At 44.9% G+C, this 20,286-nt stretch overlaps 1 protein-coding gene across 1 annotated transcript in view; it reads right to left on the reverse strand.

Moving 5' to 3' along the window:
- Positions 1-20,286, reverse strand: part of LOC146858950 (ras GTPase-activating protein 4-like) — a 436,965-nt gene that overhangs the window by 253,523 nt on the left and 163,156 nt on the right. The window contains exons 2-3 of the mRNA XM_085649601.1: positions 14,886-14,942; positions 8,973-9,086 (exon numbers count right to left, since the gene is read on the reverse strand). Coding sequence (XP_085505727.1) covers positions 8,973-9,086; positions 14,886-14,942 — 171 coding nt within the window. The remainder of the gene's footprint in view (positions 1-8,972; positions 9,087-14,885; positions 14,943-20,286) is intronic.

Raw genomic sequence — 20,286 nt, forward strand, 5'->3', positions numbered from 1 at the left:
CAGTTTAGTCTTAAGTTTTTTTGGGGCCCTGGTGATAAATACACCCACGATGTCCCATTCTACGTTCTCCCCGAAATGTTTGTGAGCAGCCATAGTAAATGCTTTATTTTAATAGATATTAGAGTACCACTTCAAAAGTTGAGAGTTTTTATATAAAATGATATAAAGGGCTTGGAGTTCTCTTTATGAACATCAGTGCCAAATGGAGATTTTTATTTTCGGCTGGTTAACATGGATCAAAACAGAATATGTTTTGTAGAAATGGAGAGGCTGGTTCCCACCAAAATATTCTGGGGAACACTGGTGACTGGTCCATTTTAATGACCAGTAACATTGCTTATTATATACTAGCATTGAAATCAACATTTCCATGGGACTTGTAGATTCTCACCAGTAATTATTTAAGAAAAGGCACTGTGTACTTCAAACAGATGGGACAGTAGCAGTGATTGGCACATGGTACTGTATGAGGAAAAAAGCACAAAAGAAAATTAACTTAAAATGATCTTAGCAATACAGTGACATAACAGGTTGTAAACTATGGAAGCCGGACGAGCTGGGACTGATTCAGCCGCGTGCTGAGCAATACAATAATAGAAGTATTCCCTGACTTGATGAACTCTCACCCAGATCTTTAAAGCCCTTCAGAGACACCAACTGTAATGAATCTTTATCATTAGCATCAATTTATAATGAATTTGACAATTTCTATAGTGCTTTCTGTACCTGTTTGGTGATGCCTCAAAGCACACTCCAAGTGGATGATTGGATGGGCCCCAGTCTTAGTGCATGGATGTGGAGGGGTGTTGATTGCGGTCTCATTGCCTGGGTTCCCAGAGAGAGTGCTTCAAACTTGCACATAAACATGAATGTGTCATTCAGTGCTATGTGTGTTGCTTTTTAGTAGAACCCTAGTACTTGTTGGTGATCTGAATACCTGTAGCTTTCACTATTCTGTATGGAGGCACAATCCGAAGTTTGAATGGCAGGATAAGAGAAGTTGTACAAAAGGGGGTGGTGATGGACGGAGCATCAGAACCAATCAAACACTCACACCCAGTCAACAGATCTGGGCTTGATCCATCACCGTTCTTTAGCCCACTCTGCCACCCCAGTTCAGACATGGCCATATGCAAGTCAGTCTGACCCTGTGCCTCATGGGAACAGTCCAGCCCAAACTGCCAAGCCATGCCTTCCCTGGACCGGAAACAAGCATCCTAGACCGGTTTCTGGCATTTCAGCCGTCTTCAGCCAGGCTTGCTTGAATCCAGTGGCAAAGTGAGCAAGGGACTCAACGTCTGAGCATACCCTGCCAACTTATGGCGAACAAAGCGGTACAAAAGGGGGTGGTGATGGACGGAGCATCAGAACCAATCAAACACTCACACCCAGTCAACAGATCTGGGTTTGATTCATCACCGTTCTTTAGCCCACTCTGCCACCCCAGTCACCCCGAGTGAGACGGGTATGCTCAGACGTGAGTCCCGTGCTCTCCATGCCACTGGAATCAAGCTATCCTGGCTGAAGTAATCCCTCCTCCTCTCTTGATGCCTCGATCTTTGTGAAGGATGCAGTAGCCAGGGGGTAGATCTAAAACAATATCTGTCCCAGTTTCCTTGTGGAGCCAGGTTTCCGTTAAAAAGACTGCCTCTGGTTATCTCTCGTCTAAAGGTCAAAATGTTCAAACCTATGACGAGGAAGCGACCTACAATTAATCAAAAACATGTGTCAGCTGGATTTCTTTTTTTGGAGGTATAGGATCACTCGCATGCAGGAGGGACCAAGAACAAGGCCTACAGCGGGCTTCTTCTGCAGAGGGTTCGATAGAATGAAGACAACTGTCATTTAGGGTCTTATGTAGAGCCACAAGTTGAGAGGGAGAGTAAGTTATCTTGTTTAATCGCGAAGAACCAGGGTTCTTGGCCCTGTCCAGACGCGGACGGGTGCAGATAGGCTTTCTTTTGGAGAGCCTTTGGCGCACCAGCGGCACTCCCGCTGTTTGTCCGTACACCCATGAACGCTGGAGCGCTGACTCTACTAGCATCTCTCACCTTAAAGTGCAACGTGCAAAAGCTCCAGATTTGTTATATTTTGAGATTCAGATAAAAAAACATCTTAAAAAACAGTCATATGTTTCCCACTAAAGACAGCACTAAACTTCCCTTGATCCAGTCTGTGTGATACAATATTATATTATTTGGTAAGCATCTTGATCCGAATTCTTTTTACTATAAACAATCTACACCACTCTTGCGCCGTAAAAAGCAGCATTTGGGTGCAATCTTCGCAAACAGGCCGCTGACGTGGCGTAAACCACATCTGGCAGGAAAGAGCCAGTCCCACCGAGGGAAGCAGCGCAAAGAGTAAACAAGCCATTGTAAGTCTAGCCAGAGAGGAGGCTGTCCAATGGCAGCAGGGCTGACGTGGCTGTGGGACACACTCCATCATCAGCCGGAGGGTATCTTGAAGCAGGGAGCTTCCGTCCCTCTTTTTATTCCTGTTTGCAACAATGTCATGAGTAAAACCGATGCATGGACAATGAATAAGTTGGCAAGCGTATAGGTGGGTTATTGCACTCGCTTTTGCGATTGTTGTCTACCAGGGCTGTGTGTCACCTGAAAGTATCAGGATAAACTCTCAGCACCTAGACTCAGTCCTTGTGGCTTGAGTTGATAATTTGAGAAATGTTAATTAATTAGCACCTAAAGAGCATAGACTCAATTAATTCCTAAACGCTATTTGTGCAGTGTGAACAGCGGCATGCCTGGCATTCAGTCTAAGCTGCTTGTTGCAGGTTGCAGAGCAGAGTCAGAATTATGCATTATTTTTACTGAACTGAAAATGCAATCCTGGCCTTTTCTTCTTATATTTATTCCAACAACTGAACAGTGAGGGACTGGAGATCAGCCAACGCCAAAATGGGCTGCAAGGAGGAAGGGGAAATGGAGTGGGAGATCAATAAAGATTTTTTGGGAGCATGAGATTTAAAAAAAGATGAAGGCCTGGCAGGGAGGGTGGGAGAAGCAATGTGCAATAATTCATTTTGTAAACAATTAGAACACAATGCATACAAATCAGTTTGCTTCCCTTTGCCTTATGAATAACTATACAGCAAGTTTGTGGAAATAATGTGCATATGCTTTCATCACAAATGTTATGCTTATGAAAGCATGCCTGCTACAGCCAAGGAGTGTGTAAAAACAAGCAAGGAGGGGAAACGCATCGATGAGGGAGGGGATGGGGGGACGGCTCAAGCAGGAAAGCAGGAGGGGATTAGAGGACGTGCAAGCAACACTGGGACATTAACAAAACTCTCACTTTGAAGTCAGAGAAAGAAAGAAGCGCCCTTGGGAAACATTGTCTGACATTTGAACTCGGTCTTTGAATGCACAGCAAATGGAGATGCGAACGAGATTTACAGGCCTGTTTACAGAAAGCAGAGCTCTCAGAAGAATGCTCGCGTGAATGGATACTAGTACGTGGTCCAAGGTCCCGGGAGGGCTAAACTCAAGAAGATGCATGACGCATGCATGCGATGGACAAATGGAGAGAAAGAATATGAGAGCGACAATGGAGTCAGCAAATGGGAAGACTATGGGAGGGCTGAAGCCCAAATATTGAATACAACAGTCTCTTCAAGACAGCACATGCACTGTCTAGACGAAACCTAAACATTTTTAAAAAGCTGCGCAAAAAAAAGATTGCTTTATTAAAAAGCAATCACAGATATTGTGGTCTGCTGAGCCCAGCAAACCCCCTTCCCTCTGATGGTGGCGATTCCTCATGGGTTGTAAACTGCGACCTACCTCATTAATATTCATAAGGTCGGTCAATTTGCATCCTACTAGGAATCGCTATTTGGAATAACAAATATTCATACATTAGGAATACCGTTTTCCTATTTGTGATTCAGAGATAATCGCAATTAGGAATCAGTTTTCCTAATGTTTGAACATCTTGCTCTTGGTTCGCTTCCCATATCTATTCCCAGATGCCTCTCAGTCTGGTAGGAGCTTTCTCCCTTTGTTGAGTAAGCTATAATGTATTAATGGCACCTGCCTCTCCCTGCCTCCTATCTTCAGCAGTGCACGCTCTGTGTTGTGTGCCAAGGGACGTAATGCAAGCCCCTGCAGCCTCTGTGGTGCAGGGAAAGCCCTACCCTTCAAGGGGGCCCATTCAGCCCAATGAATATCTGTGAGATATGGGATGCTTACGAACCCCTCTTCACATTCTGCATTTTGGAGTGGGTGAAAGGAGCATAGGAATTTTTGTAAAACAAAAAAGGTAAACGGGATGCATTTCAAAAAATAAAATAAAACATTTACGTTTCATTTTTAAGAGTAGGATGTGGTCCATGGGACCACTACCTACTCTTCGAAATATTCTGTTTAATATTCACAAAGGGGAAGGGATTCCATGGGGACTGTTTCCGATTTGTTAATGGTTTACCACCAATTTTGAATTGGTGGTAAAGTGTAACTGTTTTGGGACCGGTATTCTGTCACAAAACATTAAAACAGATCACTGTGATTCGGCATTTGGAAGGGATGCCCTAAACACACCCCTTCCAAATACCGAATCAGAATTGGGTCGCAAACGCGAATTGCAATTTGTTATCAAGTTAACCAATCACAATTTAGTGTTTGTACATTTAAAAAAGCTTTTTTGCGGTCTCCATTGTAAGAATCGGGCTACTTTGTACATCTGGCCTTAATCATTTTGCTTCTCTCAGCACCATTCTGGTTACAACAGTGCCATCCTTGTTAACATGATTGTTGTACAATTTCTCTTTAGAAACTTAGAAGCATTTAAGATTTTGAAATCGGTATACTTTCCTATAGTAGCATAATGTAGTAAATGCATTGACTGGTAATTATTTATACATATATTTTATGTTACCTTGTTCAGACATAGCCAAGAGGCTGACCAGAAACACCCCCAAAAGCAACCCTTAGAGGCCCGTTGGTTTAACCCTGAATGCCCCAAGGCCCATAAGGAATTAAAAAGGGCCCTTCGTGCCATTCCCCATAATAGAGAGCTAATCAAATCCACAAGGTATAAATATAAAAATGTGATTGAAAATATTAAGGCAGAATTAAGGTGGATGGCATGGGAAGATCTGGTAAGAACAAGATCCGTAGAAGACTCTAAATAATTCTGGGAAATTATTAACCGTACATTTTTAACCGAAGACGCGAGACAGATGGACTCGCTGATCTTGGGGGAAGCATGGGAAGCTCAATTCTCTGGCATTTTTAACCCTCTTCACAAGACAATAGAGGAGGACTCAAGGGATATGCCCATTGACATAACGACAGCCACCCAACTCAGCTTGTCCATCACAGTTGCTGAGGTGGAGGAGGCCTTAGCACAGGGTATTTGCCTGAAAGCCCCAGACCCAGATGGGGTGCCCATTGATCTCTTTAAAAGAAACCCTAACCTATGGGCACCTTTACTGATGAATGTTTTTAAAGCAGCTATTATTGGCCCTTTGCCTGTGATTTGGAAGGATGCAATAGTGGTCCCAGTTTTTAAAAAGGGCAGTAGGAGTGATCCGGCATGCCATAGGCCCATTTCACTGATTGACGCCACAGCTAAGGTACTGGGCAGGGTCCTTTTTGCTCGTTTAGAAGATTGGGTATCCACCACAGGGTTCATGTCCAATACACAATACGGTTTTAGGAGGGGGATGGGCACGACCAAACAATATCTTAATCTGTCCCTAATTGTCAACAAGAACGTGAGGGCCAGGAAGGGCTCTATCCACCTGGTTTTCATGGACTTTTCTAGTGACTTTGACACCGTCAACCGGGACAAATTGTGGGCCATGATGGAAGGTATAGGCGTTGACGAAGCATTAGTAAACCTCCTCCGTAGGCTACACTCCAACACCACAGTCACCATAAGATATGGCAATAAATGGGAAAAAACTCACCCGATCATTTCGATAGAGTGTATCCAGCAAGGGTGTATTCTAGCGCCATTCCTGTTTTTAATTTATACAATTGGACTGGAGGTTTTTTATCATGTAGGGAGCTCGATTTTCCCAAAATTGGTAACAAATATGTTCCTTTATTATCATATGCAGATGACACAGTCTTAATGGCAAGGACAACTATGAGCCTACAGAAATCTCTCAATGCTTTTACTGAGTCTATGTTTCCCTTGATATAAAAGTCAATTTTATTAAATCATATATAACGGTATGTTGCCCTAAGACAACAAAAACTAAAACTTTTGTTGTACAGGGCAAGAGAACAGAAAAGGTAAATAATTTTTTGTACTTGGACAATTTGGGCAATAATCATATGAAATGGGAACCACTTTTAACTACTAGAGTACAACAGACACGTAAGGTTGTGCATGCGTTATTTTGTTTTGCATGTAAATTAGGGCACAAGCCTGTGAGGGAATTAATTCCTCTCTATAGAGTTAAATGTCTCACAAATGCAACTCATGGGGCCGGTGTTTGGGGATATTACAAAAGCCAACAGCTCCAAGTAATAGAGAATTCATCAAAAGTTTACTGATGACCTCAAATAGTGCCCCTACCTTTTTCTGTCACAAGGAACTGGGATTAGAGTTTATAGAAGACTGCATAGGCAGTGACCCTCTGTTTTTATGGGCTAAGATTTGGCTTTCAGAGGATTTAACGTTTTCAAGAGAAGTCATCAAAGAGTGTCTAAATTCAGGCAATGCTTTAATAAAAATACCATGTGATAGGACTGGGGAATTTTTTCGAAAATCCTGAAAGTATACCCCCGAACGCCAAGGTTATTATTAAAGAAGTGTACCGTAATAAGGTCAATATGTGTGATAATCCGCATAGCGAGACGGGCGCGTCCCATTGGTTCCCCACCGAAAAAATATTTAACTTTTTCCACCAACCCTCAGATTAGATTTTACCTAACTAGATTCTGTTTATGCACTGTTCAATTTTTGCTGGCATTTCCACGCCAAGGAGGGTGGTTGGATAAGCTCATGTCTTGCCCGTGCGATAACTTTTTGAGCAAAAGCACAAAGCACTTTGTATTATTCTGCACTTTATATAAATCGGCGAGAACTAGAGTTTTACTTCCGTTACTAAGGAAGATTCGCCCTTGCTCATATATTGATGGTTTTAATTTTCTGCATACATTGGCCACAGTGGATATTTGTATCGCCGTAGCCAACTATATAAAAGTTTCTATTGCAATTAGGAAGCGCTATGAGTAAAAGATGCACATAATTACAGGTGTAACATCATGCTGCTCAAATGACTATCGTGTGTAAATAATATTATGCTGCTGTAATCTTATGAATTGTCTTTTAGCTCTTTTATCGTGATTGTTTAAAGAATTGTAAAATGTTATTGAAATTGTCAAACTTTTATAGTTCTTTGGACCGAAATAAAGTTATTCTTCACTTGACTTGACTCTTTTATGTGATGGACCTGTTCTGTACTTGAGAATTCTCCCTATCCCCATTTCTGTTCAGCACTTTAAACAGGGTGCGTTATATGCCTGTGAAAGTGGTAAGTACCACCCCAAATAGAGTGTTATAGATGCCTGTAAATGGGGTTAGTAGCACCACAAGTCGAGTGCTCTAGAGGTCTGTACACTTCGCGAGCACCAGTCCAAACAAGGTGTTGTGTGTGCTTCCAAGCACTAGCAAGCACCACCAAATAGGGTGCTTTATGCCTGTATTTGTGATGAGCACCACGCCCGATTAGGTGTTTGGATGTCTCCAGCATTGGTAAGCACCATCCAAATAGGGTGTTATAGGTGCCTGTAATCATGGTGAGCACCAACCACATAGGGTGGTTTAAGTGCTTGTAATCATGAGGAGCACCGACCCCGATAGGTTGTTTTAGATGTCTCCATGCATGGGAAGCGCCGCCCAAATAGGGTGGTTTAAGTGCTTGTAATCATGAGGAGCACCGACCCCGATAGGTTGTTTTAGATGTCTCCATGAATGGGAAGCGCCGCCCAAATAGGGTGGTTTAAGTGCTTGTAATCATGAGGAGCACCGACCCCGATAGGTTGTTTTAGATGTCTCCAAGCATGGGGAGCGCCGCCCAAATAGGGTGGTTTAGGTGTCAGTAATCATGAGGAGCACCACCCAAAGATGTTGCTTTAGGTGCTAGTAATCATGGTGAGCACCACCCAAATTGGGTGGTTTGGGTGCCAGTAATCATGGCGAGTCCCTTCTCCAGCCAACCACCCCTGCATATTGTTGAACTCCACATGCAAAATGGTGTAATTAAATATTCATCGTGGACTGGTTATCCTCCAAGTGTTACCTTCCACGAAAGATATTAACAGAAATAGGTTGATAAGAAGCCAATGACAGCGACATAATTCAAAAAACGCTTTCCAGTTTAGAGAAAACTTTGGGAGGAAAATAACCAACTTACAGCTTCAGACAAGCAGAAGTGATGAACTACCCCTACTATGCCACACTGCTTCATAGACGTGAACATGAACTTTTAGAAGAACTATGAAGCAAGACCACTAAAACGGAGACTGCAAAAAGAAAGAGGTCGTGATTACAATTGCAGAGCTGACTCTGTCTCAGGAGCAAACTCCAGCCATTACGAGAAACAACATTCCAAGCCAGGAGCCATTAGCCACTCTGCTACTTGTACACGTGCTATTTACTGAGCCACAAATTGCAAATCACGTACTATTGGCCCATAAGTTTTGAGTAGGCAAAAAATGACAAGGATCTTGTTGGCAAACAGCGTTAAATTCGGATTTGCACCCTACAGAACATGATCCCGGGTGCAAAATTCCAATCTGCTCAAATCAGCTCTCTTTCCATAGAAAACTAATTGTGGTGACCTTCAGTTATCTCTCCATAGTTGTAATTACGGCCATTGGAAACTAATTCTGGTGACCTTGGAAGTTGGAGGGACTCTGACCACAAGAGATGGGAAGTGACAGTCATGCAGCGCCCTCAGGAGTGAATGTCACCCGGGAGCGCAGCTCTACCTGATGGCGTCTTCGTCCATAACGTAGAAGGAGACGGAGTGGAAGGAGGATGGAAGGTGCACTTTGTATTCCTCTCCCCAGAATGGAGAAAGCGTCTTCCACACTGTGGCGGTCCTAGAACAAGGGATAAAAGACATGTTGAAATCACTCACTCGATTACAGCTCCTCTCTCATCTAACATCCCACTAAGTGCTGACTGGACAGCTCCTTCCCAGCAAAATCTAATGTCTGGATTCCCAACCGGGCTCTTGGAATTTCCCTCCCAATACCACAACGGGCTCAGTGGATGGGCAATGCAACATTACCTTTCACATTTCACTCCAGGACTGCTTCTCCTATTGACGTTTACGGTCTACCATCTTTACGCGCACAATCCACCCATAAGTATCTACAGCACCTACAGAAGTACCCACCCTGACTAGGCAGGCCTCATGGTAAGTGAGTAATCCGCGCATTGCCTTACTGTCCCTGTTAATGTGCGGGCATTACTTAGAGCCTTACTGGCTGTAAACTGGCACCATGGTTTGCCGGTCCTGCTGTTGTGGTGCTTTTTTCTCTTTTCAACATGTGCCAGCTGAGAAACATTGGTTTATTGTCAATTTACGCAGCAATATATTGACTGTATCTTGTAATGTCTTTACGTGTTCTGCCCTGAGTTTTCAACAAGATCACACTTGATGTGTGATTTTAGTGAGATTGATGCAAGCTGCAGTGATTAACCCAGAGCTCTGAAACCCATCTGAGTGGAATTCGTGCTGCATAAAACTGCTCAGATACGCACAAATCGCTTATTAACGTATGGACTGATGGGGAAAGAACAACCCTCCTCGCAGACAGAGACACGCGGCACACCGAAAGCGGCTATTCACGGAATGCCAGCCTGACCAGTGGCCACGGAAGGACACTGTGCAATAAATACAGAGAGAGGTGTGAAAAAGAGGATTACAAAAGGGCTGAATGCAGCTTAAAATAAGAAGGCGAGCCAGACTGGCCATCGTTTGTTACTCCTACCAAGCCGGCTCGCACACCTGTGCGCTATCTCTCAGGGACCGTTCCTCTTTAATAATCTTTAGGCACATGCATCAAAGTAAAAACCGCAGATTCTCAGAATCTGCCCCTTTGCGAACGGTATTTTTGCATTTGGGATGCATCATCCCAAATGCAAAAATCGCAATTTAAGGAATCTCTAAATTGCGATTCCTTAAATTGCGATTGCATTTAAGGAATCCCAAATTGAGATTCCTTAAATGCAATGCATTAAAGTTAAAAAATTAGCGATGTCGCTAATAGGGGGAGCAAATTACCATGAAGTTGAACTTCATGGTAATTTGCAAAAACTTTGAAAAGTGCACTTTTGTGCATTTTTCTAAGTTTCATGTTGCGCACACACATGCCCTTAGAGCATGTGTGTGTGCAACATATGTGCATAGATCAATTGCAGGGGTGCAATAGAGTGTCATTTTGACACCCTTGCACCCTTGAAATTGCATGAGCAATTTGCGAGTACCTAATGGTACTCACAAATTTCTCATGCAATCTCCAATTCATTCCTATGGGCCTGGAGGCCCATAGGAATGAATGAGACAGCATTCCTTAATTGCGACTCGCAATTTGCGAGTCGCAATTAAGGAATGTGTAGGAATCGCTATTTTTATAGCGATTCCTACATGCATAGGCTTTTGCAATTCCTTAATTGCGATTCCTTAAAAATCGCAATTAAGGAATCGCAAAAGTCTTTGTTGATGCATGTGCCAGCTTGTTCTCCTGTGCTTGTGCTAACGAAGGTAGGATGTTAAGCTCATGCTTTGTGACGTCTGGTGGAAGGTGGGTTCAGACATATAGCTACTGTAAATAAGTGTTGCGTTGTCAGAGAGGGGGACAGAGATGGCTGCACCGATGCACGTGAGCGGAGACTAAATCAAGAAGCATACATGGGACTTGCAAAGCCAAGCACACTTTGGAGGCAGATGCAGGCAGCCCTACCTGGAGAGCACACAGGGGTTCCAAGATGCACATGGCCTAGTACAGAGTGCAACTACTGACAACATGCTAGCATCTACATGTAAGAGCCTCTGAACAAGACTGCCTCATCCGCCATGTTGTACTCCTAGGAAGGCCCACCCACCCCCACACTATCCTTCCCCGACAGCATCTGGTGTCTTGATGGAGTAGGAGTGGGGTTCATTTGGTTAACTTTGCCAATGATTGTTCTCCATCCAAGGTCTTTCTCTCAACTTCTGACCCGTGTCTTCGGACAAGTCTCTGGTGCTTTCAGAGACCGTCCGAAGAAGTTGTTGTAACATTTGATAGGAAGCTCAGCTTAGAAGCTTATGCCAACAAGAGAGCTGGAATCTGCTTTTCCCTAACCAGAGCACTGCAGAAGATCCTCCCTGTGCTCCCTCTTTCATCTAGAGTAGGTTGGATTATTGCAATGCCCTGCTGCTAGGAGCCCTGAAGTACCTAACTAAGCGACTTCAGAGAGTCCAAATAGCGGCAGCCAAACTGGCCTTAAATAGGCCAAGAAGGCTCTCTGCATCTCAGACTTTGAAAGAACTACATTGGCTGCCACTAAAATAAAGAGTAATGCTCAGATCTCTTTGCATTGTTTTTAAAGCTGTGCATGGTACTGAACCAATTCCCCTGCAGAAACAACTAAAATGGCACATCCCTAACAGGAACTTGCGTTCGTCTTCAGCCAAAATGGCCAGTGTGACCAGATTTAGAAAAAACAGACTAGGAGGACGAGCCTTCATGATTGAAGCAAGCAGCACAATTATGGAACAAACTACCAGCCGCCCTGAGAATTTCTGCTGATTTAACTCAATTTAGAAAGGGGCTTAAAACATGGCTTTTCCCAAAACATTTGAGTGCAGTTGAAGACTTGAAACCTAGGGGCATATGTATCAAATACCGTTATTGCGATTCTCAAATAGCAATTTTTAGGGAATCGCTATTTGAGAATCGCAAAACGGGGTGTAATAAAAAATTTGCAAATATTTTGCGATTCCTTGGCATTCCTTAATTGCGATTAGCAAATTGCAAATCCCAATTAAGGAATACCTTCCCATTCATTCCTATGGGCTAGGAGGCCCATAGGAATGAATGAGAAGACCTTCTCAATTTGCGATTCGCAATTAGAGACTTGCAAAATGAGAATGCAATTTCAAGGGTGCCAGGGTGTCAAAAGGACACCCTGTTGCACCCCTGAAATATGTATGTGTGCCACATGGCACTTTGAAAAATGCAAAAAAGTGCATTTTTCAAAGAGATCGCAAATTATCACCAACTTGAAGTTGGTGGTAATTTGCGATTCCTTAAAGCCAAATCGCACTTTTTCTGTGCTTCATACATTGCATTTAAGGAATTGCAATTTGCGATTCCTTAAATGAAATCGCAAAATAGAGAATCGCAAATTTTGCGATTCTCTAATTTGCGATGCCCTTTTGGGATGATACATCCCAAAAGGCCTTTTCCCGTTCGCAAACGGGCCGATTCTGAGAATCAGCCGTTTGCGAACGGGACAAGGGCTTGATACATATGCCCCTTAGTCCGATAAGTGCAGAATACCAGCACACTGTACAGCATCCCCAGTCCCATTGATGAGTAATACAGCGCCAGAATACCTGCTAGGTGGCAGTGCACTTTACAAGTATTTAAATAAGTAGATGAGTGACTATGGTTCAGGAGGTTTGCAGTGGGTGACATTCAGCTCGGCCAGATACCACTGATTGTACTCACCATAGTGTGGACTCCTAGGAACAAATGAGCATGGCATGTAAGTGTCTGCCCAACTCCTCTTCAGCTTTGCCTCCATTTTGTTACCTCGGTAGGCAGGGGTTTCTACAGACCCAAAATGGAGACCTAGTCGAGAACACAGAACAGCCTCACCTAACCCCACATATCCATTCACTCATAAATAATATGCATAACCATTTCATGGCTGACTCCCTCACTTGCGTAAACCTTCTTTACAGCCAAAACTTGGTTCCGCACATTCTCCCAGGAGACCGTCAACCCTTTCCCATCCTTTTATGCATTTCACATAACAAGGGGAGACCTGAATATCCAAAGTGAAAAGTGCACAGCGCATAAAGCCCCTTCAGGAGACAGCTCCACTTTATAACTATGCTTGGTCTGACAGTGACTTAACATTTGCCATATTATGGTTGCCCATCCAAGTGGTTTCTCCACAAAAGTGGTTCTATGTACCAACGGTGGAACCACTTTGGTGTAGACAACATTCTGGTGGAAAATCCACAAATGTTTTTTGGATTCTGTAAGCACACTAGGCCAATGGAATGGATCATCAATGCGAGGCACACTGTCAGTGCCCACATGGTAGTTTTCCTAAGATATTATGGCATTTACCCCAGTATATTATTAACATTATACCTGAAATTCCATGGCAGACATTAATGGAGTTAAATCCCCAGACAAAGTGGCAAAGAAGTTACTGTAGAGTGGGAGTCAGTCGCTGACCTCCGACAAGTCAGAGTAATCTCCAATGCTGGAGTCTGCTGCGGGTGTCCACTATGATGGACGGTACACAAATTCGGGCAGAAATGTAAGCAGTGTGGATGAGAAATTTACCATTTTGTTTGGATTCCCCACTTCTTATGTACTCTAAATAAAATACTAGTTTATTTTGGAGCTTTGGGTCCATTGTTTCAAGGTCACGTATGCCACACAATTCTTTATTTTTTGGCTTGTTGCCCAGGGAGGTGGACTTGAGTGGACCCATTTTTCCTCCTTCATTTTTCCCCAAACACTGGACGAGCTTTGCTAGCATGAATATGGATCCTTGCTTTCCCCTGCTATGTTTCATGCACCTCAATGAAACATTTGTTTTTCTCCAATGCCTGTGTTTGACTTTTGGCCAGACCGTGTCCTTTACTATTTACCTACTTTGTAATGTGCTGTCTTTTTACAGTCTTCCCACTGTGAACCCCAGACGAAACACCACTAGCCACCCCAGTAGCTGAGATGTCTATTGGACAATGAAGAGCATCAGAATTAAGCAAAAGTCGCTTCCCTGTCAGGTGGGTCAGACGATGGCCTACGAGAGAATAATATATACGCCCACATAAGAGGACTGACCATGAGGCTGCCCACCAGGACAGACAGAACGGTTAGAACATAGATATTGAAAATAAGCGTTCTCCCCAATCGATGGAAAGCGTCTCCAATCTGCACTCAACTCAATAAAGTTCCAATAATTTAAAGATGTGATTTAATGGTAATTCATAACTTTCATTTACTATTTCTTTATCTTTTCTTTTTTCGTTATAACGTTATCTTCACATTACAACTTTTTTAATTCTGACCCTGTGGTCCATGTAATGATGTGCCCAATGCATTTCGGGCGATGCCCTTCATCAGGGACTCATTCCTACAAGTGTATTATTAATTATTAATGAAAGAGAGACAATTCCGTGCAAAAACCTATCTATATATTGTATGTAGTAAAGTCATGTACACTACGGGTTTAGATAGATGCGAGAAACCACCTTTACCTAGCAAGGTCTGCTGTTGAGAACTCCATCGTAGTTATGTTTTCAGTTCACAAAAATCTCACTCTCAGGAGATTGAGCCTACCTGCACCTTTGATATAAATGTGAGTGTGCGGGTCTTTCCACTTTTGGAACTTTCTTAGAGTATAGATATTGAAACATGTATCCCTAATGTATGTGCATCATGTGGATTTAGGAAATAGTAAATCTATACTTCCTCATATATATGTTCCGCGACAATATTGTTGTCAATATTTTTGTGGGCCTATATTAAAAGCTCGATTAATCTACACTCACACAGATGAGTATGAACTAGCAATGATGATCTGGTTCACCCGGATCAATGTCTCTGCTCTTGATACCCAAACGCTTCTTTGTTAAACATGGGGTGAGGGGGACTTACCGTACGATAGTTTCATTGTCAATCTTCACAATGCAGTAGGGGTCACTGCTGCCAGTTCTGAAAAGAAAATACAGTTCTCTGATCAGGTAATTCATGAGGAAATACTGTGATTATACTTTTTACACAACAGGAATTTAGAATATAGCCAGTTAGGCATCATAAAAAACTGAGCACACTCGTTGGAACGCTGAGAATGGGGGCGCCGATGAGTTCACCTGTGGACCTCAAAGGGACCTTGGGGATGGCAGTGGCTCTGCGCATGGGCGTCCGCAGAAATTTTTCCAGGGGGGGCGAACCTGGCAAATGAAGGGGCGTGGCTAATGTTTAATCAATAGGGGCGGGGCTAAAATGGCAGACAATCAGGATCGGGTAATGTTCAGGCCAACCTGAGAAAAACAAGCATTGGCATAGCCAATAGGTCTCGCCTTTGGGACCTTATGACTGACTCACTGACTGAAGAACTTATATAGCTCACTTTTGCCGAGGCGTCTTGGCGCTGGGTAAGTATGATGCCGGCAGTATAAGTATTTAGTTCTGCAGCAGGTCCCAAAGGCAAGACCAATTGGCTATGCCAATGCTTGTTGTTATATCTGGGCATGTTGAGAGGCTAGGGGACTGGGTCTCGATGTCTGGTTGGGAGCACAGCAATGACCTACTCAATTTGAACGCGTAGGTAATACAACCGGAGGGGTGAAATGAAAGGTTCACTACCAGGAATAACAGGAAGGTAGAAAGTTAGGCTGGTTAGAAAGATAAGGAGGGGTAGAGGCAGGCATGGTGGTGAGGGGAGAAACAGATGCATGCTAGGAGAGCGCTGTGAGGGAGTGAGGCGAAATAGGAAGAGGCACTGAAAGGTGGGTCGGGTAAAGACCGTAGTAAGGCAAACAGAAGGGTAGCGAGGAGTGAAGGGTAGACAAAGAAGTGAGGTGTAGAAGAAAAAGATTCAGGAGCAGAGACAGGTAAATCAAAGCTGGAGAGGGGAGAATAACGCAGTCGTAGAACGTGAGGGGGCCAGGTAGAGAGAGGGAGAGGTGTGTCATGGACAGGTAGAGACAGCTGAGGAAGAGGGAATAATAAAGACTGAGGTTGACAGGTGAGGTAGAGGGGTGCGTTGATATAATGGAAGTGCAGAGATGTGCCACAGATGTTACTGAAGAGGAAAAGAAGTAGAGATATTGAGAAAGATGTAAGGCACTAAAAGAAGTAAGGGGTGAACAGAGGTAGAACGAGTGGAAGGAGAGTGAACACGTAGAAGATGAATGGCAGGGTAAAATGAGCGATCAGGCAGTGAGTGTGAGGAGTGGGATACAGAGGCATATGTGGCAGTGAGCGTGATGTGCGGGGTACAGAGGGATATGTTGTGGCAGTGTGCACAAGGTGCGGGGTACAGAGGGATATGTTGTGGCAGTGCGCACAAGGTGCGGGGTACAGAGGGATATGTTGTGGCAGTTAGCGCAAGGTGTGGGGTACAGAGGGATATGTTGTAGCAGTTAGCGCGAGGTGTGGGGTACAGAGGGATATAAGGCAGTGAGCGCGGGCATGGCCGGCTTAAGCGCTCGTGGCGCCCAGTGCGACAATGCTTTTTGGCGCCCCCAATGACCACCTCCACTACAGGTTCTTCATAACCATCCTTTCACAGCGCCCCTCAAGCCTCCGTAACCTTTCAGTCTCAGGTGCATTTAATTCATTTTATAGCGCCGCTCCTATCCGTGTAAGGTGTCAGAACACTTTACATTACACAGATTACATAGAGACAATCAATCATAAGTGTGTAAATCAGTGCATAGGAAATGTTACATAAGAGAGAGGACAAGAAGGTGTAGGAGTCACAGGTCATCCGTACAGGTAGGCAGGATAGTTTAAGAGGGCTTGGCCAGGAGAATCAGAAACCTAGAATTTAAAACCTAGCAGCATGGATGGGGGGTTTCCTTTATTAATAAGAATTGATTTCTACCCAAATTAACCCATTTTGCCACATTAGGATAATGAAAAGCTGGGGGGGAAATCATAACGCTCTAGCCCATACCCTACAGTTTGCATGCATCTTTCATAACAGTTACTTGCTCACTGTTCCACATTAGGATTTTAACTCATAAAGAGTTATCAACAATATGGTCTCTCTGACAAAAGTGTGACCCACTGACCTATTTAAATTACATTATACGCACTTTGTGAGCTGCACGTTCTTTGCAGCAAGCATAGTAACCCTCTGCGCCACCTTAGGATGAGTAGAAACTTCCATTACACAAAACTCCGATCTCTCCCTCTCTAAGAAGTGCATTAATCACTGCAGTCATTTAGACATTTTTATTGGTGGCTGAAAATTTCTAGGAGTCCAGGAAAGAAGCAGGTGCTTTTAAAACCATATTAGCGCCCCCTACACGAAGTCAGCACCCGGTGTGGTGGCACCGGTCGCACCGCCCTAGAGCCGGCCCTGAGCGTGGGGAGTGGGGTACAGGGGGATATGAGGCAGTGGGGAGTGGGGTGCAGGGGGATATGAGGCAGTGAAACACAGGGTCGGCATGTCCTGCCAGACATGATAGGGTCCATACTGGCAGATAGATATGTTATTGACATGAGTCTGTGTACGTTTTGGTGGGATCTGAAACCTCAATTTTTGACTTGGGAGAATAATGCATCGACCCCCCCAGAACTTCATTTAGAAGACCCCTTGCTCTCAAGCTACAGAGTGTTAAAAGGAGGTCTTTGTGTCCAGACCTAACCACTCGTGCTTGTGGCACGCAGCTCAAACTGGCCATTGTCATTCTGTTTGTGATAATCAGCCACAGACAGAATGACAATGGGCGGGAGGGGCTGCGAGGAGGAGTGCGAGGCGCACGATCAGGGAGTTGAGACCTCTGGCAGGGAACAGCTCTGCTCCCTGCAGGGCCCGTAATTACGGACAAAAGGCATCCGTAAAAGCATGGGTGGCCACAGGGGGGGGCAAGGAGGAGCACTGCAGGGGGGCGCAAGCGCCCCTCCTTGCCCCCCCCCCCCTGCGGACGCCCATGTCCTCTGCGGTGGGTAGCATTACAGTTCTATTATGTTTAATAGCGCAGTTTCCAAGGTCCGCTCAACACAAACCTATAAAGTGATGTTAGATAATACCTGGTTTTAGCTTGGGGCATTGTGTGAGACGGGTGAGGAATGTATATAAATCTGCGTGTCCTTGGAGAGGCCATAGAAAGCCGATTATTCTGCTAATCATTTCATCTGTTTCATTTCTTGTCATGGACACATTTTCATTATATCAAAGCTTGGATCATGTCAGTCTGACTGTGCCATCTTTCTGAATATAAGATGCAATGAATATGAAAGGTCTGTACGTGTGTCAAGTGCCTGAGGGACTCGGACTCTGTTTAAGTGTGGGCTCTGTTAAGGGCCCTGCAGTGCTCCAGGTATGCCAGCTCTCATTATGCCAGCGTTGCAAGTAGTGCAACGTTCAGTATACGCGGGGCTGTAATTATGCACTGGGGTCTAACATTAATTTCTGCTTAAGGGTCTTGCGAATTACTTTGGCGGATGCAATAGCTTTACTCTAACATATTCACCTGGTTTTACAAATGCTTCTGTAAATAAACACTAAACGGGCCGATTCCGATCCGGGTCGAAAGGGCACCGAACGCGATCCGGCCGGAAAAACTACGAGCCGTACGCGTGTTTTCCGCCCAACTCGTACAGCTGTACGAGCGAGCCAGTACGATGCGAGCTACATGAAATTCACCGACCAAGTCGTTTCCGGGTCTGAACCGCTCCGTACGTCTCGGTCGTAAGCTAACCGTGGGGTGCAATGGATGCGATTCACAACTGAGCCAGTACGATGCACGCGTCGGACAGCCTGTGTGAGCCGGAGTGTCCGGCTCGCAAAAGCTCCCGGAGTCGGACTTCGGGGGTCTGCGTCGGACCCCCTGACACCCGCAGCCGTACAACTCGCACACAGGGGGAGACCCATGGGTCTCCCCCACACAGGCATATACGGCGCGGATGGCACCGACACGTACCCACTGTCGGGGGTGCACTTGTTCGAGACGTACCCATTCAGTCAATGGGAGCGCATGTACACATCGTGCAACTGGCCCCCATTGACTTCTATGGGAGTCCGACCGAACCGAGTCCGACAGCATACACGCGCATCATACTTGCTCGGTCAGACTGTAGGGGTCCGGCTCGGTCGGAAAACACTCCGGATCCAACTCAGTCTGAGTGCTTTCCAACCCGGATCGAAATCGGCCCCTGAGTATTCTGGCGACCAGGGAGACAGCGAACGGTCTGATACTTCCCTCTTGACCTCAGTGTGTGACCTTTTGCAAACCCCTTCATCTCTCTGAGCCTGCCTTCCCTAGTGAGCATTTACACGGAAGTATATCAGCAACTGAACATTCACACATTAAAAGCAGAGGAACTCAGAAAAGTCTTGAGTCTTTCAAATAATAGCATGCATCACCCACATTTTATTAAATGACGCCTTAGAGAGATGGGATTAAGTTTTGTCTCTGAAAATTGCAGAACCGGTTAGTACAACTGTTTGCAACACAGTTTTTTCAGATGTTTTAGATTTTTATAGAATGTCCTGAGCACTTGTGGATACCAGCTATCAACCACGCAGAATAAATAGTGAGCAAAAGGGACCCTTGGCAATGGCACAACTGCAGAGTTTTCAGGAGAAACTGATTCACTACTGTTTGTTCAACAGTAACAAATAAGTCAGTATAAGACAACTTTGCTAATTAAATACACAGCAGAAGGTATGTGGGCGATTCATTAAACATTCTGGACGCACTGCCACTAGGAACACATGGATGAATTCTGAAAATGTGCCACACAGTTTTACTCAGTGGCGGCTGCCACAAAACTCAAGTGAAGGGTGGGGGAAAGCAGGAGGGGGGGGGGGTGATGGGATTAGGGAAATAATGAGATTTGTTTTTTAAAAACGTACCTGTCCTGTCGCTGATGCTGCCGTCCACCTAGGTGCTCCTCTTCTCTCCTGATGGTGTCCCAACAGTCCCTGGGACCAGTGGCGTAACAAAAGTATATGGGGCCCCCCTGCAATGTGTACGGAGGGGCCCCTGCTCCGAAATTTAATATGGCGCTCAGGCCTAAGTACTGTGCTGAAGGGGCCCCTTGCAGCTCGGGGCCTGCCCGCACCGCGGGGGATGCGGGGGCCTGTATTACGCCCCTGCCTGGGACACCAGCACAGGCTTCCCACCCAATTCCGGCGCTGCTCTCAACAGCACGTGAGCAGCGCCAGGATTGGTCTGAGCCGCTCGGCTTGCCACTCAGACATTCCCTGTGGAGTCTGTGCTGTTTCTCCAACCCTGCTGTGCCACATAGCTGGTTTGAAAAAACCTAAGTGTGCATGACGGTTTGGCCAGCCTAAGACAGCCGGCCAAACCGTCATACG

The sequence above is a fragment of the Triturus cristatus genome, chromosome 3_2, assembly GCF_964204655.1.
Source record: "Triturus cristatus chromosome 3_2, aTriCri1.1, whole genome shotgun sequence".
Taxonomy (NCBI): Eukaryota; Metazoa; Chordata; class Amphibia; order Caudata; family Salamandridae; genus Triturus; species Triturus cristatus.